Source organism: Delphinus delphis, chromosome 3 (genome assembly GCF_949987515.2).
Source record: "Delphinus delphis chromosome 3, mDelDel1.2, whole genome shotgun sequence".
NCBI lineage: Eukaryota > Metazoa > Chordata > Mammalia > Artiodactyla > Delphinidae > Delphinus > Delphinus delphis.
This window is the reverse complement of record NC_082685.1, coordinates 142,456,575-142,477,288: the sequence shown is the minus strand read 5'-3', so window position 1 is coordinate 142,477,288 and position 20,714 is coordinate 142,456,575. Positions and strand designations below refer to the sequence as shown.

Genomic DNA, 20,714 nt, shown 5'->3' with positions numbered 1-20,714 from the left:
AAGACATTTATAGGTATTTAGAAATGTATGCATCATATTCTACAAGGACATATACAGAACTGATAATGGCTATTACCTTTGCGGGGAGGACTGGGTTTTACAGGTATGGTGTAGTCATGAAGGACTACAACTTTAACTGCATGTTTGACTACTTTCCATAAAAATACATTAACGTGCTATATAATTAGAAGATAAAGACTAAAGCTTATCAGAAACTAACACAACACTGTAAATCAACTATCCTCCAATAAAAAAATTAATTAAAAAGAAAAGACAAAAGCTTATCTAGTCTTACTCCATCAAGAGGGAGGAAAATGAAAATGTTTACAAATGCCAGACTTACTTGGTATGCTACTTCATATAAACAGCCATCCTTTCCAGCCAAGAAAATTCTGCCATTATCAGTGGAAGTTATTGTTAAAAGGTAAGTATTATCAGTAGGAAGAGAATATAAAGGATCTGGAAGTAACTGCATTCCACCACACATACTGTCATTGAGAACTCCAGAACCTATTTTTTTTAAAAGAAAGAATATAGGAATCACTTTAAGAGCTTTTTAAAAGTTTTAAAACAATCACTGTATTATCTTCAGAATTGATACTCTTACTGAGTTCATGATATGCTCAAAAATTTCAAAAAAATGTATGTATAACATACATTTCAAAATTACTATAAAAAGTCTGATAGGAACAGTTTTATAATTCATGTTAAATAGAACCTACAGTATGTATATATAACATATGTAAAATACATAGCACATATATATATAACATGGTAAAACATCAAATAAAAAAACTAACCCAAAGCATTAAATTTTGGAAAAAAGCCTAGGGATATGGTAGTAATAATCATTAATTTTTTCTTTTTTCCCCCACCCCACCCCAATAATCATCAATTTGAGGCTCTGAAATTCAACATTATTTTACCTAAAACACTGGTAGAATGCAAAAGAAACCACTGAATGTGCTTGTAACAAATTAATTGATGGCTTCTTACTTTAAAGGAAAGAGTAATATACATTTCAATGTTCCATATGTTAAAATGGCCATTCAAAAAATTAAAAATGAAGAAATTGAAGGTATTATTTAAAAATCACTGGGGCAACTATTTCTCTTCTACTACCCTTCCTTTATATTGGACATTTAAGAAATGTACACTGATATGGTAAATAAATCCAAAATAATTTCTGGTGGAAATATTAACCTGAAAGATACCATACCTACAGGGAAATATTTTCCTATGAGCAAATAGACCAGAAAGTTAACTTAGTGAAAAAGATTAGTTTTCAATTATAATATTAAACTGGGCAACATATTTTATTTTAAAAAACACAACATGTGGGGACTTCCCTGGTGGTCCAGTGGTTAAGACTCTGCGCTTCCACTGCAGGGGGTGTGGGTTCCATCCCTGGTCGGGGAAGTTCCACATACCATGCAGGGTGTGGCCAAAAAAACAAACCCCCAAAGCCCCCACAACATGTGGGTTGCTCTACCTGTTTGCAAATTAGTATAACTGAGTCCAAGAATCACTATATCCACAGGGGTTGCCAAAACCAGAAGATGTCGTACGTGAGGTTGAAATATGCCTAAGATAAAGTAAACATGAGTTAGGCACTATTTTCTGGAAAACACCCATCATTTAAGCATTAACAGAATATGGTTACCTTTAATATGAGCTGTGGGTTAATCAGCATATGAAAAGTGTAAAGCTAATTCAATGTTGATGCTAAAACGTTACCACTTATGATCATTTAAATAAGTAGATAATAGTAAAAAAACCAGCCAAACAAACAAAAAACCCAAATCTTAGACACAAACACTTCAGTATTTAATGACATTTAGAATTAGTGTTACAACAATCATAGTAGGGGACTTTAACACCCCACTTTCACCAATGAACGGATTCAAAAAAGAAAATAAATAAGGAAACACAAGCTTTAAATGACACATTAAACAAGATGGACTTAATTGATATTTATAGGACATTCCATCCCAAAACAACAGAATACACTTTCTTCTCAAGTGCTCTTGGAACATTCTCCAGGAGAGATCATATCTTGGGTCACATCAAGCCTTGGTAAATTTAAGATAATCGAAATCATATCAAGTATCTTTTCCGAGCACAATGCTATGAGACTAGATATCAATTACAGGAAAAAAAACCTGTAAAAAATACAAACACAGGGAGGCTAAACAATACACTACTAAATAACCAAGAAATCACTGAAGAAATCAAAGAGGAAATCAAAAAATACCTACAAACAAATGACAACGAAAACAGGATGACCCAAAACCTATGCGATACAGGAAAAGCAGTTCTAAGAGGGAAGTTTATAGCAATACAATCCTACCTCAAGAAACATCTTAAATAAACAACCTAATCTTATACCGAAAACAATTAGAGAAAGAAGAACAAAAAACCCCCAAAGTTAGCAGAAGGAAAGAAATCATAAAGATCAGATCAGAAATAAATGAAAAAGAAATGAAGGAAACAATAGCAAAGATCAATAAAACTAAAAGCTGCTTCTTTGAGAAGATAAACAAAATGGATAAACCATTAGCCAGATTCAAGAAAATAAGGTAGAAGATTCAAATCAACAGAATAAGAAATGAAAAAGGAGAAGTAAAAACTGACATTGCAGAAATACACAGGATCATGAAAGATGACTACAAGCAACTATATGCCAATAAAATGGACAACCTGGAAGAAATGGACAAATTCTTAGAAAAGTACAACCTTCTGAGACTGAGCCTGGAAGAAACAGAAAATATAAACAGACCAATCATAAGCACTGAAATTGAGACTGTGACTAAAAATCTTCCAGCAAACAAAAGCCCAGGATCAGATGGCTTCACAGGGGAATTCTATGAAACATTTAGAGAAGAGCTAACACCTATCCTTCTTAAACTCTTCCAAAATGTAGCAGAGGAAGGAACACTCCCAAACTCATTCTACAAGGCCACCATCACCCTGATACTAAAACCAGACAAAGATGTCACAAAAAAAGAAAACTACAGGCCAATATCACTGATGAACATAGATGCAAAAATCCTCAACAAAATACTAGCAAACAGAATCCAACAGCACGTTACAAGGATCATACACCGGGCTTCCCTGGTGGCGCAGTGGTTGAGAGTCCGCCTGCCGATGCAGGGGACACGGGTTCGTGCCCCAGTCTGGGAAGATACCACATGCCGCGGAGCGGCTGGGCCTGTGAGCCATGGCCGCTGACCCTGCACGTCTGGAGCCTGTGCTCAGCAACAGGAGATGCTACAACAGTGAGAGGCCTGCATATCGCAAAAAAAAAAAAAAAAAACTCTCCAGAAAGTAGGCACAGAGGGAACTTACCTCAACATAATAAAGGCCATATATGACAAACCCACAGACAACATCATTCTCAATGGTAAAAAACTGAAACCATTTCCTCTAAGACCAGTAACAAGACAAGGCTGTCCAATCTCACCACTACTATTCAACATAATTTGGGAAGTTTTAGCCACAGCAATCAGAGAAGAAAAAGAAATAAAAGGAATCCAAGGTGGAAAAGAGAAAGTAAAGCTGTCGCTGTTTGCAGATGACATGATACTACACATAGAGAATCCTAAAGATGCTACCAGAAAACTACTAGAGCTAATCAATGAATTTGGTAAAGTAGCAGGATACAAAAGTAATGCACAGAAATCTTTTGCAATCCTATACACTAATAATGAAAAATCTGAAAGAGCAATTAAGGAAACACTCCTATTTACCACTGCAACAAAAAGAATAAAATACCTAGGAATAAACCTACCTAAGGAGACAAAAGACCTGTATGCAGAAAACTATAAGACACTGATGAAAGAAATTAAAGATCATACAAACAGATGGAGAGATATACCATGTTCTTGGATTGGAAGAATCAACATTGTGAAAATGACTATACTACCCAAAGCAATCTACAGATTCAGTGCAATCCCTATCAAACTACTATGGCATTTTTCACAGAACTACAACAAAAAATTTCACAATTTGTATGGAAACACAAAAGACCCCGAATAGCCAAAGCAATCTTGAGAACAAAAAACGGAGCTGGAGGAATCAGGCTCCCTGACTTCAGACTATACTACAAAGCTACAGTAATCAAGACAGTATGGTACTGGCACAAAAACAGAAATATAGATCAATGGCACAGGATAGAAATCCCAGAGATAAACCCCCGCACATATGGTCACCTTATCTTTGACAAAGGAGGCAGGAATGTACAGTGGAGAAAGGACAGCCTCTTCAATAAGTGGTGCTGGGAAAACTGGACACGTACATGTAAAAGTATGAGATTAGAACACTCCCTAACATCATACACAAAAATAAGCTCAAAATGGATTAAAGACCTAAATGTAAGGCCAGAAACTATCAAACTCTTAGAGGAAAACATAGGCAGAACACTCTATGACATAAATCACAGCAAGATCCTTTTTGACCCACCTCCTAGAGAAATGGAAATAAAAACAAAAATAAACAAATGGGACCTAATGAAACTTCAAAGCTTTTGCACAGCAAAGGAAACCATAAACAAGACCAAAAGACAACCCTCAGAATGGGAGAAAATATTTGCAAATGAAGCAACTGACAAAGGATTAATCTCCAAAATTTATAAGCAGCTCATGCAGCTCAATAACAAAAAAACAAACAACCCAATCCAAAAATGGGCAGAAGACCTAAGCAGACATTTCGCCAAAGAAGATATACAGATTGCTAACAAACACATGAAAGAATGCTCAACATCATTAATCATTAGAGAAATGCAAATCAAAACTACAATGAGATATCATCTCACACTGGTCAGAATGGCCATCATCAAAAAATCTAGAAACAATAAATGCTGGAGAGGGTGTGGAGAAAAGGGAACACTCTTGCACTGCTGGTGGGAATGTGAATTGGTTCAGCCACTATGGAGAACAGTATGGAGGTTCCTTAAAAAACTACAAATAGAACTACCATATGACCCAGCAATCCCACTACTGGGCATATACCCTGAGAAAACCATAATTCAAAAATAGTCATGTACCCAAATGTTCATTGCAGCTCTATTTACAATAGCCAGGAGATGGAAACAACCTAAGTGTCCATCATCGGATGAATGCATAAAGAAGATGTGGCACATATATATAATGGAATATTACTCAGCCATAAAAAGAAATGAAATTGAGTTATTTGTAGTGAGGTGGATGGACCTAGAGTCTGTCATACAGAGTGAAGTAAGTCAGAAAGAGAAAGACAAATACCGTATGCTAACACATATATATGGAATATAAGAAAAAAAAAAGTCATGAAGAACCTAGGGGTAAGACGGGAATAAAGACACAGACCTACTAGAGAATGGACTTGAGGACATGTGAAGGGGGAAGGGTAAGCTGTGACAAAGTGAGAGCGTGGCATGGACATATATACACTACCAAAGGTAAAGTAGATAGCTAGTGGGAAGCAGCCGCATAGCACAGGGAGATCAGCTCGGTGCTTTGTGACCACCTGGATGGGTGGGATAGGGAGGGTGGGAGGGAGGGAGACGCAAGAGGGAGGAGATATGGGAACATATGTATATGTATAAATGATTCACTTTGTCATAAAGCAGAAACTAACACACCATTGTAAAGCAATTATACTCCAATAAAGATGTAAAAAAAGAAAAACAAAACTTATGCAAACTTGAAGAGGTAAAAAAAAAAAAGACTAACAAAAAGCAAGATAAAATTCAAGAATTGTAGTTTAACAATTTTAAAGGCAGACTCACTTATACCATAAGGTGAGTAAATTGTTAAATATTCCTAATCACTTTTTGTATTTCTAATTAGAAGTAATTTAGAACAAAACTTCAATAGGAAAGTTAATTACTTAAAGTATAATATCATTTAGTCCTTAAACATTTGGAGTCTTATGTACAAACATAATTTAATCTTTATATTTTTATTTCTTACCAGCTTTTGGTTTTACAAGTCCCACAGCAAGAATAGTCTCATTAAGTCCATCAAAATAGGCAAGGTCTCCTCTGTCAACAGTTGAAGAAAAACATGTTATACATGTAAAGGAAAAAGTTTTATAATGTTCTTCAAGACTATAGAATATAATAAATCAGCAAACAAAACTGTTTTAGTTCCAAGACTCAGGCACACAGGCCTACCTAAGGCTAAGCGTAAACCAGGAAAAAGCAGAATGCTGGTCCCCATTCCAAACATCCCCCCCACCAGGTTGCAAGTCTCAAGCAATAACAGTCTACTGCTGCGGCAGGGGCAAGAGGACCCTCTCAGAAGCACAGGCTCACAGGGAGAGCCTATTGCTGGGGGAGAAACAGGAACACTGAGAAAAAATCCAGCAACCCAATCTGTACGCTAAGTGCAAAATACTTCTAAAGGAATTTGAAACCTGTGGTCCACTGAAGGTACCACTGCAACAACAAAACTACACTCGGCTTAACTCCTGAGTTGGAAAAAGTCAACTCCCTCACAATAAAGGCCTACCTGCTAGGCTCTAGCAAAGGAAGAGACGTGCCCACTTCTAAGGATAAAGGGTATTTATTGCAGTATTCACTGTCCTATACATGGTACCTGGCTTTGAGTAACAAAACATGAGCAAAAGAGCAAGCAAAAAAAAGCCCCAGTGTCAAGAAACAAAGCAATCAACAGAAGCAGAGTCAGATGTCTGAACTATCAGACAGGAAATTTAAAATAAATATAATCAATATAGTATAGGCTCTAATAAAAAAGATGAGCAATATGTATAAACAGGTAAGGCATTTCAGCAGAGCAATGAAAATAATTAGAAATAAGCCAGTGAAAATGTTAGAAATAAAAAGCACAGCACAAAGAATATCTTATATGGACTTTTCAGTAGACTTGACGAAAGAATCAGTAAACATGAAGTTAAAGGTCAATAGAAATTGTCCAAATTGAAATAAAAAGAGAAAAAAGAATGGAGCGTCCAAACAGAGCATCCAAAATTTGTTGGAAAACATCAAGCAGCCTAACAAAAGTATAACAAATCTCAGAAAAGAAAGGAAGAGAACAGGAAAGCACAAATACTTTAATAAGACAATGGTTGAAAATTTTTCAAAAATAACAAAGACTTCAAACCTAGATCCAATAAGCTCAGAGAACAGCAAGCAGGCTAAATACCAAGAAAAAAAAAAATGATCCAGACTTTGAGGAAAACTGGTTGTCCTGCAAAGGGCCACACAAGTGGACAGAAAACACCTACATGGCAACCTACGTGGGGCCAGGTTTCCCCATTTTCCCAATGCTGTGGAATTACACAGGCTCCTTCAACAACTGACACAGCCCCCAGAACTAAGAACAATATTGGGAGAGCTGGGGATTCGAGAAAAGTGAACTGAACAACATTACGTTTGTATCATCCAGATGGAACTGGGATTTATAATAGAAAGCTATCAGAATAACTGAAATGAAGGCTAAGGTTTTTATAGAATTGAATTTAGGAAGTAAAGATTTATATCCAGTACCTGTGCCTTGATTTTTTCAATAGACAATGTTCAAATAATTTTTCTTTAAATGAGTTTAGTTTGAACACACAATAAGGTTGAACCACACTTTCCATGTGGGCAGGGACTGTTTATTCAGTACTGTTCAAGCACAAAAAGTGATACATGATAAGCTCAATGTGGTTTTTAAATGAATAAGTTAGAAGTCAATGGAAATATAAAAATTTCATTAAAGTGAAAACCCTTTTCAACGAAATTATTCTCACATTTATCTATTTTGTAATTTTCTTGCATTAGGTTTTCTTGAAGAGATCAATGCCTAAATGAACAGGTTCTACTCTTTAGTATAAAAATGAATATGTTATGTGTAATATAACAAACTGGGGCAACGTTCATGATACATGAAGAACAATCACAACCTTATATCACTATTATTATGACTATATACCATTTCAACAATAAAAATAGCTAGGAAAATTTCTAATTAAAAAAGAACAGCAAACAAAAATGGTTTAAGCTACAAGTTCTCATATAGTGTCAATTCTGATTCAATGACACTGTATGTTTCTAACAAGTATGTTAACTACTCAGGAGCAAGAGTTACATCTTAATATGGATCTTCCTCTGGTTATCTCACCCCTCACCTAAAGATAATATGATGGAGAACTGGAAGGTAAAATTTTTCTCCAAATAGCCAAGAGTAAGATCATCACATCAATAAACTTTATTTAAGCAAGAATGCCTTGGGCCTTCACTCAGACTCTTTTATACACATTTAATTTACACAAGGTCAAGCCCACAGAATAACAACAAAACTGTTAAGATACTTCAATAAACTAACACCCTCCCACTCCATGATATGCAGGGAAAACAGAGGTCTTTAAAAATCTCAAACCATCCCTCAAAGAATTACTGCTAGACTATCATTATTATAGGAGTTTGGGAAATAAGACTGCTGCTACTCAGAGTGGTACCCAGATCCCCAGCATCACCTGGGAGCTTGTTACAAACGCAGACTCCTGAGCCTTAATGACTAAAACATAATCCACATTTTAACCCCATCCCCAGGTTGGTATGTATACTGAGAAGCACTGACCCGGATGTTAGAAGAATGAAAGATAAACCAGGCAGCTTTTAATGAGTAGAATACTAGTTGTAATAAAGATAATTTAAATTCTAATTATGCTAAAGCAAACCAGTCATAAATACATACCCATCTTCGTAGTTCCACATGAATATGTCACTGTCAATTGTGAGCCAAGCTCTACTGATAGCAGGGAACACGCCCATCATGCAGTTACACTGCATATCTGAGGTAGTGTGGATGTAAGGTAGAAAGATTTCAATCTCATTTTTCTTAAACTTGTTTCAAAAGATTTTGATTTAAAATGTATGATTAGGGCTTCCCTGGTGGCGCAGTGGTTGAGAGTCCGCCTGCCAATGCAGGGGATACGGGTTCGTGCCCCGGTCCGGGAAGATTGCACATGCCATGGAGCGACTAGGCCCGTGAGCCATGGCCGCTGAGCCTGCGCGCGTCCGGAGCCTGTGCTCCGCAACGGGAGAGGCCACAACAGTGAGAGGCCCGCGTACCGCAATAAATAAATAAGTAAAATAAAATAAAATAAAATGTATGATTAAAAAATCATGACTTATTCACTCTTCAATCAAAAGAGCAAATGAATTATCTTTATTTCCAATGAGTTTAATGAAAGCCATAGTGTATGACAGAAATATTTATTATAACTTCTAAATAAAGCTATCTGACCATTTAAAATGTACTCTAAATAACAAATGTAATGTTTTTGCCATTACTAACTTAAAAAAGTATTGATTCTGAGTAATACCATTGGACTTTAACAGTATAAACTATTTCACTGGACCAGTTTTTCCAATGGTATAAAAGAGTGATTAAAAAAAACCAAAAAACAGGGACTTCCCTGGTGGTGCAGTGATTAAGAATCCGCCTGCCAATGCAGGGGACACGGGTTCGATCCCTGGTCCAGGAAGATCCCACATGCCATGGAGCAACGAGGCCTATGCGCCACAACTACTGAAGCCTGCAAGTCTAGAGCCCATGCTCTGCAACAAGAGAAGCCCCCGCTCACCACAAGCAGAGAAAGCCTGCACTCAGCAACAAAGACCGAACGCAGCCAAAAATAAAAGTAAAGAAATTTATAAAAAAACAAAAAACAAAAACAGTCGGCACGCTAAAGTCACAGCCAGGTGACAATCTACAAGCCTCGTATAAAATGAAAAATAGACAAAGAATTATTTACGTAATTATAAGATAACGAAACAATTGTGAAAACAAAATAATTTCCAAATTAAAGAAATATCTCTTGTAGATAGTATAGTATTACCAGAGAATTAAAGAATATTAAGAAACTAAGCAAAGGTAGAGTATATGATAAGGTGTATTATTTATTTAATAACACTATTTTACAAAGTCTCAGAGAAACAATGAAAATATAGATTAGATTTTACTAGTTTTCCTATTTATTTTACAAGCATTTTCCCTAATTTTTCATTTCTTTGTTTTCTAAATCACACTGTATTGAAATATGAAGCCCTTTACTCTGAACAGATTAACATACTTTTAAAAGTCAGATTAAATTTTTATATAGCATCTTGATGTCTTTATTATGAGTTACAGACTGATTTTTATAAAAGCTTCCTAGCAAAGAACTATAAATATAGTCCTTTTATAGGGTATGCCACACTGTAAGAAAAACAAATAAAATCTTATTTTTAGAGGATAAGAAAACTCCTCTAACTTCTCAGTCTATGAAGATGGCATTAGTATCAATACTTCAGTTTCTTATACCTTTAGATACAGATTCTTACTGTAATTCTTAGAAATACAATAAATTATAAACTTCAATTCTAAGACACCAGTAAGTGTAAAAACACACCAAAAACTTTTGGGGGGGTATTTCCAGGAGAAAATACCTTGCAGTTTTATTTTAAACATTTTCAGAGCCAGTTCCCAGTTCTAAAATGTTAACATACAGGAAAAAATAAAAACAAAAATCATGGGTCTTTGAATTGAAAAAGAGTGGTAGTAAAAAACTCCCTGTATAGCACTTAATTGGAAAGTAATGCCTTGCCATATATCATTCAAAAATGCAGAGTTGCTTATAAACAATTTACTCTCCTCAATGTCCCCAAACAATTAAAATGTGACTCAATTTTCAACACTCAATTTTACATGAAATTTTCTAGGCACATGGCAAACTACCCACATACTTAAAATGTATTTTAAATAAAACCTTATATGAACTTATACACAATGTGCTAATTAAACACAAAACTAGAATTATAATAATGAGATTACCAATTTTTAAATTTTTTAAAGAGTTAAATACAAAGTAATAGGATACGTCCAAACTGTTCAACAAGTTCAGGTGGGAGAGGAACTCTTCGAATGGAACTGATCTCTGGCAGGTTGGGTACTGACAGCAAACCAGGTCCTTGTAGAGGATAATCCATATCTGACATGCCAGAAACAGTGGGATTATCTACAAAAAATAAAATAAAATAAAAAGCATTTATTTAAAATAATAATGTATTGGACGTCAAATGGGCATACAGAAGTATTGCAAGCTACAAAAAAAATTGTGCATCTGGTTCTAAAGGTATAGAGAGAATAAAGTAGTTCTGATCTGACATAAAGGAGGCCTGATAAATTCCAATGTTAAGATGGGGTGCAATTACTGGTTTCAACACTGAACAGAAGGTTATCTTTCACAAAGACTTTCTCCATAAGAAAAGAAATGTTTAGTTCAATAATTTATAGTGTTTTCCTATTATTTTACTAATCTGAAATGGGAAAAATATTATAAAACAGCTTTGTTATTCTCAGATAAAAACAACTGTGGACAAACAAAATACTGACTGGGGAAAAAACAGCATTTCCTTTCCCACTTAAAAATTTAAAGATTAAAACAATCCATGCTTTTTCCCATTATGTATCCACCCCCCACCCTCAGACCAATATACAAATAAAGGCAACCTCAGAGACGTTGTGGGTTTGGTTCCAGACCACTGCAATAAAATGAACATGCCCAGAAGCGAGTCACATAAATATTTTGGTTTTCCGATGCATGTAAAAGTTATGTTTACACTATACTGACATCTAAGTGTGCAACAGCATTATGTCTAAAAAAACAATGTACACACCTTAATTTTAAAAATATTACTAAAAAATTCTGTCACCTGACAAGGCAGGGGTGCCACCAATCTACTGTTAAAAAAAACAGTATCTGCAAAGCGCAATAAAACAAACCACAATAAAATGAGGTATGCCTGTAATTCCACAAAAGCAATATTTTATTGGGGGGAGGAGTGGGAGAGAATCAGACTACTCTATAAACTGCTCTCAACTGGCAACCTTCTCTTCCTCTAAAGCCCAGACACTAAGGACAAGAGCAGGCTGGTCTATTCAGCCTGTCCTTCCTAGTCCTGAGCAAGGTGTTTTAGTTCTGACTATTTACTATTATTATTTACTCAGGCACCTTTTCAGCCTCTCTAAAGTACAAAGATGTTGGGGGAAACTGACATATAAAACAAATTTTTAAATGTATTATGAAAATTTTTAAAATTTATACAACTAGAGAACAAATGCAATCAATCCCTATGTATTGAGTATCCAGCTTCAAAAATTACCAGTAACATGCCCAGTCATGTTTCATATATGTCAGTCACTATCCACTTTTTCCCTAATGTATTTTTTGAAGCAAATCCCAGACATTCCATTTACTCTTAAAACATAATTTTAATAGAACATTACACATGTTCAACTACAGTAGGAACACAAAGGATGGAATTAATAATTCTGGTGAGGATATAAACCTCACCAGAGTTATTTCTGGTTGAGAAAGCCTTCACAGAGAAAGTGGTATTTAATGGAGTCTGGAAGAATAGCTTGTCAAGCAAAGAAGAACATTCTAGAAATGATGAAGAGTACATGTAAAATGAAATCCTGAAGAGGGGGTTCTTATGGGAAACCTGTTAAATTCGGCATAACTGAAACAAGGAGGTCGAGAATAGGATGGAAGAGGGAAAGGAAATTTGGCTGAAGAGGTAGATGTGTGTAAAGGTGGATAGGTTGGACTGGGGTCAGATATGATGAGAAGACCAGAATGTATGGACTGTTTGTACACCTTGCTTTCAGAAATAAGGAGTACAAAGGGAAGAGCGCTATTCAGGATGAGAGTTGCTAACAGGCCACTCAGTTCTTTTAAGACAAGCCCACTGGTAAGTAGCTGCCAGGAGTAAATACTCTTCGCTTTGTTTCTGTCTTTTCTCTGATTATAAGTCAATTAATGACTTTTTATAAATCGTCAAAGCTGTCTTTTAGGTTTACATTGCAGATTAACCTGGTTAGATTATCTTGGTTCTTGCTTACCAAAAATCTTGTTTTTATCTTATTTACTCTTCTCCAATTTCCACCTCACAAAGGGGGTCACTTTTTTTCTAGCAACTTGTGTGATTCTATATGCCTTGAGGAGCCTGGCCTTAATTTAAAACAGATAAACAGAATATTTTACGGACACCTCTCTTTGTTGGCACAAAAATCTGCTTTACCCTCCGTGTTCACCCATCATCAGTGCTGATTTCCCTTCATTCCGCTGGTAGTTCTTTTTAACATCTTTCAGGACTTCATATTACACTAACTCCATACATAATAAAGCATATCTCTGAGCGAACATAGTAAATTTCCAAATTAACTTCGTATGCTCTTCAATTTTACTCCAACATTAATATGAGGTATTAACAAGGATGAGAATTGGATCAGGTGATCCTTCTCATCTGGTCTTAGCGATACACACTTGGAGGCAATGAGAAGCTCATTAAGGCTGGAAACTTTGCCTCTTTCTGCTTCAAATGGGGGCTTGCTCCTCATTCCTATCCCCTGAGGTGCCTGTAATGAAGAAAGTGAGAGAAGGAAAAACATTGAAAATGGGCTCTTTTCCGCCCTTCAAAATGCAGCAAACAGCGTCCCAGATCTCAGGATATCTTCGCCGATTCACCCTGCGGATAAGGATCTATTTAGGGAGTCAGACGAGAGTCCTTTGGGATGAGAAACAGTCACCAACTTGGCAACGATCACTCACTTGGGGCAGACACCATGAGCAGATCGGAAAGGTCCGGGTACATGCGGTCTTCTTGTAACTGACGGTCGATGAGCCGCCCCGCATTTTCCAAAGCTTCCTGCAGGGCTGCGGCCGACGTGGACGCCGGCATTGCCGAGCCCAGCAAAGAAGACGGCATATCGAAAATCGGAGACAACAGCGACCGGAGAAAGGCAAAAAGCAAGGAGAAATAAGAGAAATCCCAAGACGCTAGCTCAGCCCCAAAGCTTAGGGCGCGCGCGCCAAACAAGTGCCCCGGCGCCAGCGCATGACGTACTTCCGGTTCATAGGGTGGGGACTATGAAGCCAGCTTTTCGGCGCTGGGAAGAGGAAGCTGTTAGAGGGGGCTGGACGTTGGGGGTGGAGCTAGTGAGCGGGAGGTGCTTCGAAGTGGGCAGGCTGGTTGTTCTGGGCGGGAGGGGGAAATCGGTGGTGGGAGTGGAGGAAGGGAGAGAAGGAGGGAGGAAGGGGAAAGGGGAGGGACTGGGGAAGGGGAGGGATGGGACGGGGTTGGTAGGGGTGGGGAGCAGGAGGGAGCGGGGTCCGGGTAAGTGCGAGCCGGTTAGTGCGGGGGCAGCGCAGGCTGCTCGGGTTCTGGTGGGTTAGGCGCGCGCTTGGATCTGAGTGCCTCGGGGATCGGAAACCTGCAACAGCAACTATTTTGAGTATGCGTGTCAATTTGGTGCTGCAAATAACTTGTCTTCTGAGAGTGGATAGGAGTTGGTAGCTGTTTGTTAAAAAAAGTTTACATATAAACCAAAATTTCACTAGAAATATGGGCTTCGGTGTAAATTAAAATTCATAAGGTTTTCTATTTCAGTATCGTTACCATTTGACTTTGTGGGACGTTACTGTGAAAAATTATGTTTATGGAATCTTCACAGCGTACAGGGACCTGATGCCTTGCTTTATTTCCCATTTCAGAGGGGAAGCAGGTGGTTCTAATTCACTACTTCATCCCCAGCGCATAGTAGAGGGACTGGTATAGAGTAGGCCACCTAATATATCATCTTCTACAGCAACTGAATTCTGAATTTGTGTCAGACATTGTACCTGTGCAGGGAATATCAAACTGAAACAACATTCCTCTTCTCAAGGTGCTTTATGCAGGGACACACAGGCAAAAAAAACCAGAGTGCATCACCATATTTTGTATATGGGGTATGTATTAACTGCAGTAAAAGGGTAAGAGAAATGAGTGAGGAGAGGCAGGATGGGCTTCATTTCATGCAGAAGGCAGCTGGAGTGGTTAAAACAAAGCAATAGTCTTCAAAGAGCAGTCCTTATTTAGAATACTTAGAATTAGTCCTTATTTAGAGTCTCACCTAAGTTACATCCGATTATATTCATAGTTTAGCAAATCAATAGCTGAATTGCTCTGAATTGGTCTTTTGCTATTTGAATTACTTTTTACTGCCTCAAATAAAGGGTTGACTAAATTTCTGAATATTAAAAATACTGTGATATTACAGATCTATACATATAATTTAAGACTTCATAGCAAGTATACCAAGAAAAATTAGATTTGTATTACTGGTAGATTAATAGGCAGAGGGGTCACCAGTTGTCAGTTTTCTTTTATTTGGTAGACTACAGATTGAAAACTGACAGTCTGTCACAGGGTTGGTTTGTTTTTAATTTGAGACAAAAAAAGTACAATAGAAAGTTTTCAACTCTACAAATTGGATATCTAACAATACTGGTCTAATAGTCCTGCACACAGCAACAGCATTTCCAAGGATCTAAGTCCAAGACCCTCCATTCATTTACATATTGCAATGGCTGCTTTTCAGCTGCAACTGTTGAGTTGAATAGTTGGTACACAGACCACATGGACTCAAAGCCTCCGATATTTACCATCCAGCCCTTTATGTGAAAATTTTGCTGAAGACATCTCAAGAATAAAGGTTCTAAAACTTTTGATACCTTTAAAAATTATTAAGGAGTCCAAAGAGGTTTGGTTTTTGTGTGGATTGTTGATAAAAAGTTAATCAGTCGATCTAAAAAAGAAATGGAAAATTTTATTTGTGCCAAGCTGAGGATTATAACCCGAAACAGCATCTCAGAAAGCTCTAAGGACTGTTCCGCTCATTAGAAGTCAAAACACAGTTATACAAGTTTTTCGAAACAGAGGGCTGTACATTAAATGATGTATTACTGACAGTTTACACAATCCAGATCTAACCATCATCTTGGCCACTTTCAAGATCAAGAAGGAACGTTATCTTTTAGGGAGTTGTCTTGTTGATGCTAGGAGAATGTTGCTCTTTATGGTTGAGCAGGTATTTCCGCTAATGGAGGAGGTTTGGTTGATACAAAATGCATATACACAGTGCACAGTAGAGAGGAGAGAGGAGGTCAAAAGGCAGAGAAATGTTTTTGTGTTTGAATTTTTCTTGTCTTGCGACAAAATATGAATTTTATTTCACAGGTTTATTTTTGTTAATAATTGCTAATATCTCATAAAAATGAGAAATTTAAAAAATAACTTATTTAAAAGAATAAGCCTAATCCTCGTTAATATAAATAACACATATTTTATGAAAAATCGCCATAGTATCTAAAACTAAACCATTGGAAGAATGCTGTTATTTTACATTTTTGCAGATCTCTTAAATGTTTGGCTAAATAAGAGATAACCAGATTTCATATCTCTTGTTGTTACTTGTTTAGTTGAAGTACACGAAGAAAAGGAGCCCTCACAGAGTTATGTAGCTGGAAAAGGGAGTATTTTAATAATCTTTTTAGACACTTGTGAATATTCTCTGACAGCATACCAAAACTTAACAAATGGTAGTCTCTTAATGGTTAGTTGTGACGTGGAATTTGAAACCATCTTTAGAATTCTGAGGATTAAGTGTCACCTTGCCAGTAAACGCGCCTTTTTTTTGGGGGGGGGCTGCATTGGGTCTTCGTTGCTGTGCGCGGACCTTTTCTGGTTGCAGCGAGTGGGGACTATTCTTCGTTGCAGTGCGCAGTCTGCTCATGGCAGTGGCTTCTCTTGTTTTGAAGCACGGGCTGTAGGTACGTGGGCTTCAGTAGGTGTGGCGTGTGGACTCAGTAGTTGTGGCTCAGTGGACTCTACAGAGCAGGCTCAGTAGCTGTGGCATAAGGGCTTAGTTGCCCTGCGGCATGTGGGGTCTTCCCAGACTAGGGCTCAAACTGATGTCCCCTGAGTTGGTAGACGGATTCTTAACCGCTGCACCACCAGAGAAGTCCCGTTAAACGCCTCTTACAAAGTAAAAAGTGTTACAGAAACTGCAGATAATATTCCCCTTCCCGTGGGTTCAATCTGAAGCCAGCTTCTGTGGCGCTTATACTCCGCCAGCCCGCTAGGGCGGCGCTGCTTAGGAGGCCTCTGTCCCTTCGCGGAAGGCGCCGCTCTTGGCCTTGGCGGCGAGGCTGACGCTCGGAGGCGATACTTCCTGCCTGGTTTGCTGCTACTCTTCAGCAGCTGTTTGGGCTGTGGGTGTTGCTGGTTCTGTGGCGGGTGGCAGACCATGGAGCGCCCCGGACCCAGCGGCGGTGGGTTCAGTGAGGCGAGCGCCGGCGGGGTAGGGCGGGCAGGGCCGACGGCGCTGGGGGCTCCGCACTAACAAGGCCTTTTCTCTTTTCTCTTGTCCCAGTGACAGGCTCAGACGCATCAGGACCGGACCCGCAGCTGGCGGTCACCATGGGCTTCACGGGGTTCGGTGAGTGACTGCCCTAGGCATGGTCCCGTTTCATTTTGCAGAGATTTTAAGAGCCGCAGGTTGGGAGGGGGGCCCGAGGTGTCACCTGTGTTTGTCACCTGTGTTTCCGCAGTGCCAAGTTCTCATTACTTTAGCTCTAATGTGTTTATCTTGCAATTTTTAGACACAGTCTTCCCCATCCGTTTTCTAACTGCTGCCTATCTCTTGGGACCAGCTCAGGTGACACTTATGAGAAGGCTAGTGAGAAAGAAAGATTGCTTTGTGACCCACGCGGTGGAGGGTGTTGGTTGATGGAGGGAGTTGTCTCATTGCGTCCTGAGACTGAGCGCTAACCACTGACTGTGGTCTGTAATAAGGTGGCCCTTTTGGCAACAAATGGGCCATTAGGTGATGTTCTAATAGTAAATCTTTTATTTTATTAAGTAATAGTTGATTTATAATGTCATGTTAGTTTTAGGTGTACAGCACAGTGATTCAGTTATATATATTCACTTATATATGTATATTCTTTTTCCTTTTAGGTTATTACAAAATATTGAGTATAGTTCCCTGTGCTATACAGTAGTTCCTTGTAGGTTAGTCTTTTTTGATTCCAGTTTTTCTACTCCAGAATCTTCATTTCAGTCTCTCTTTTGTTCATTCATACATTCATTTATTCTGGTAACGTCTTGAGCCACAAAACATATTTACTTCTAGGTGGTCATGGCTACAAAAGTACTGTATACTTCTGTAGTATTTTGGTACTTATTTTTGTTTCAGTTCTTTTAAATAGCTTTCTCCCCAATTTCAAAGGGAGCACATGTAAATAGCAGGAAAATATAAAGAACCCAATAAATAAGAAGGAAGAAAGTAAAATCATTCATAATTTCATGTTCTAGAAATGAAGACTTAAAAGTTAGTTTGTTTTCCAGTTTCTCCTGTTGTAAGATCGTATATATGTACAGTTTTATATTCTTAATTATATAGAAATTGTTTAATTCTTAATAGTTTGAGGATTTTCCCATATTATAAAATGCTTTTCCAAAACATGATTTTTAATGGTTGAATAGTAGATAGAAATGCTATAATTTGTAATATTTTTAACTTTATCCCACATAGTTTCTAACTTTTATCAGTAATAAATAAACATTTTTATAAATAATTCTTTTATCTCCTTTTGTAAAAGGAGTTTTATGCATATTTCCATAGGGTAGATTTCTAAAAGGGACTACTTTGATAAAAAATACAGATATTAAAAAGTAACAAAAAATTGGGCATATAGCTTTTAAAGCTTCTTGATATATATTGTCATAATGCTGTTCAGAAAGGTGGTTTCAGTTTATAACAAAGTCAGTAGTGTGTAAGAAAGCCATTTTTATCATATTCTGGCAAACAAACATAGAATAGGTATTATTATTTAAAAAAAAAAGTCAGTAAAAGCAAATACAGCATTGTTTCCAAGCAGATTCAGGTTGTCAGAATGTCAGTTCCTTGTGGTTTCCTTATTTCCTTATTGGCTGTCTGGTGGGAGTTTCTTAGCTCTTTTAGATACCTGCATCACTTGTCTTCTTGCCCCCTTCATCTTCAAGGGAACTGCAGCTCTTGTCAAGTTTCAGGTCTCTCTGACTTCTGCTATATCAATTCTGCATCTTTGCATGTAAGGGCTCCTATGATTAGATTGCGCTGGCCAGTATAATCTCCCGGTTTTTAAGTCCATAACCTTAATTAATCTGCAGAGTCCCTTTTACCCTGTAATGTAATATATTCTCAGGTTTCAGGGATTAGGATATGAATATTCTCTATTCTGCCTAGCACACCAGTGTTTTAGTTTCAAGGAGTAGGGTTTAGATGAATTACAGGAGGATGGGAAAGTTGGCTGGTTAATGTTATTTAGCGATGAGATTGTAATTAAAAATTCCCTGGAAAGTAAACTCTTTCTTCATTGATATTTTATGGTTATTTTGTAGCCCTACTATAAATTAGGTAGACTTAAGTGGTTATTCGTCAGTCAGTAAGTATTTATTTAGTACGTAAAGTTTGGCCAACTTAGTTCAGGAAAATCATAGTCTGCTACTTATTTCTGTTTTAGGGAAAAAAGCTCGCACATTTGATTTGGAAGCAATGTTTGAACAAACTCGAAGAACAGCAGTGGAAAGAAGTCGGAAAACACTGGGTAAGAAGTTCAGTTACTTGCTCTTTTATAGGATTAAATACTGGATCCAGCTTACACCAGTGTCCTACCAGTTATAAAATTATAAGACTGAAAAAAATTTCAAAATTGTTAAAAGACCATATGTGCTGGTTCCTTTGGAAGCAGACGCCTTTTTGTCTTTGTTTTTTTAAACACGATCAAAGTTGCATCTAAACAGGATAAGAAGGTCTGAGAGCTAAAATCTTTTAGTAGTGTGAGGTATGAACAAACAAGGATTCAAAATTAATTTATAAGAATCAGAGTAGTGGTTTCTTTATTACCTCTTCTCCCCCCCTCTATCTGATTCTCATTTCATTTTTTTCTTTCCTGCTTACAGCGGAACCAGTATTTGGAAGGCTGGGCGAGAGGTGGCTCTCAGAGCTGTGTACACCACTGACCGTTGACCCAGACAGTATAGAAAATTGAGACAAACAGTGAATGTGGCTGCTGCTGTTGAATCTCTGCATTAATAAGTTGTATCAGACATTTAATGAAGGCCTTAACTTCCAGACTGTGTGGTTTGATACCAGGTGGTTAGCAATTCTAGATACCACCTCAGGGTCTTAGAAGGAGACTGACTCCTCTACTGCTTTCTTTAGATCTGATTCAGATCATTCTTACACTAGAGAAAGGATAGATGTAACCTGATAGAGCAGAAAGGGCTAGAAGCCAGAGACAGGACTCCTGGAAAAATTTAAGTGAATGTTATTCCAGCACTTGTCATTGTTGGTTTTAAAATGATAAATTATGTAGCAGTAATATCTCATATTTGGGAAGCGCACTTGATATGAAATGTTTTTGGTTTTTGGAAGAATAACACTTTTTGTTGTGTATGTGTGGTGAAAAGACAGCTATCTACATATAGTATGTATTTTTTTAAAAAACACTTTCATTTCTACGTTCAGTGTAACATAGTAATGAACTCCCGTATACCTATCACACAGATTTAACTACTGTAACAGTTCATGGCCAGTGTTAGTTCCATTTACTTCTCCTCTTAGATTACTTTGACACAAATCCTAGGTACATTATCTCACCCATAAATATTTTAGTATGTCTTTAAGAGAGAAGGATTTGGAAAGATCTTAACCAAAATACTCTTACTACACCTAAAAATATTAAATAATTTAATATTATCAAACAATATGTAAACACATGCTATCTGCAGCATACACGAATGTGTTATACACTTAATTTTTAAATGTTTTAGTGAACACTTACACTGTTACAGTATAACTTTCTTGTATTTA

At 37.4% G+C, this 20,714-nt stretch overlaps 2 protein-coding genes across 5 annotated transcripts in view; one reads left to right on the top strand and one right to left on the bottom strand.

Moving 5' to 3' along the window:
• The window catches only part of NUP155 (nucleoporin 155), a 61,729-nt gene extending 47,875 nt beyond the window's left edge, over positions 1-13,854 (bottom strand). The window contains exons 1-6 of the mRNA XM_060009573.1: positions 13,585-13,854; positions 10,849-10,986; positions 8,682-8,778; positions 5,952-6,022; positions 1,493-1,585; positions 344-510 (exon numbers count right to left, since the gene is read on the bottom strand). Coding sequence (XP_059865556.1) covers positions 344-510; positions 1,493-1,585; positions 5,952-6,022; positions 8,682-8,778; positions 10,849-10,986; positions 13,585-13,741 — 723 coding nt within the window. The 5' untranslated portion in view covers positions 13,742-13,854. The remainder of the gene's footprint in view (positions 1-343; positions 511-1,492; positions 1,586-5,951; positions 6,023-8,681; positions 8,779-10,848; positions 10,987-13,584) is intronic.
• Positions 13,855-17,016: 3,162 nt separating this feature from the next.
• WDR70 (WD repeat domain 70) overlaps positions 17,017-20,714 on the top strand; it is a 308,150-nt gene continuing 304,452 nt past the window's right edge. For 2 of the 4 annotated variants that reach the window (XM_060009572.1, XM_060009570.1), the window contains exons 1-3: positions 17,017-17,127; positions 17,229-17,294; positions 19,363-19,446. In XM_060009572.1, the coding sequence (XP_059865555.1) occupies positions 17,103-17,127; positions 17,229-17,294; positions 19,363-19,446 (175 nt within the window). In that variant the 5' untranslated portion in view covers positions 17,017-17,102. Of the gene's footprint in view, positions 17,142-17,228; positions 17,295-19,362; positions 19,447-19,812; positions 19,995-20,714 lie in introns of those variants that run through there. The other 2 variants (XM_069540615.1, XM_060009571.1) reach the window with 2 other exon arrangements.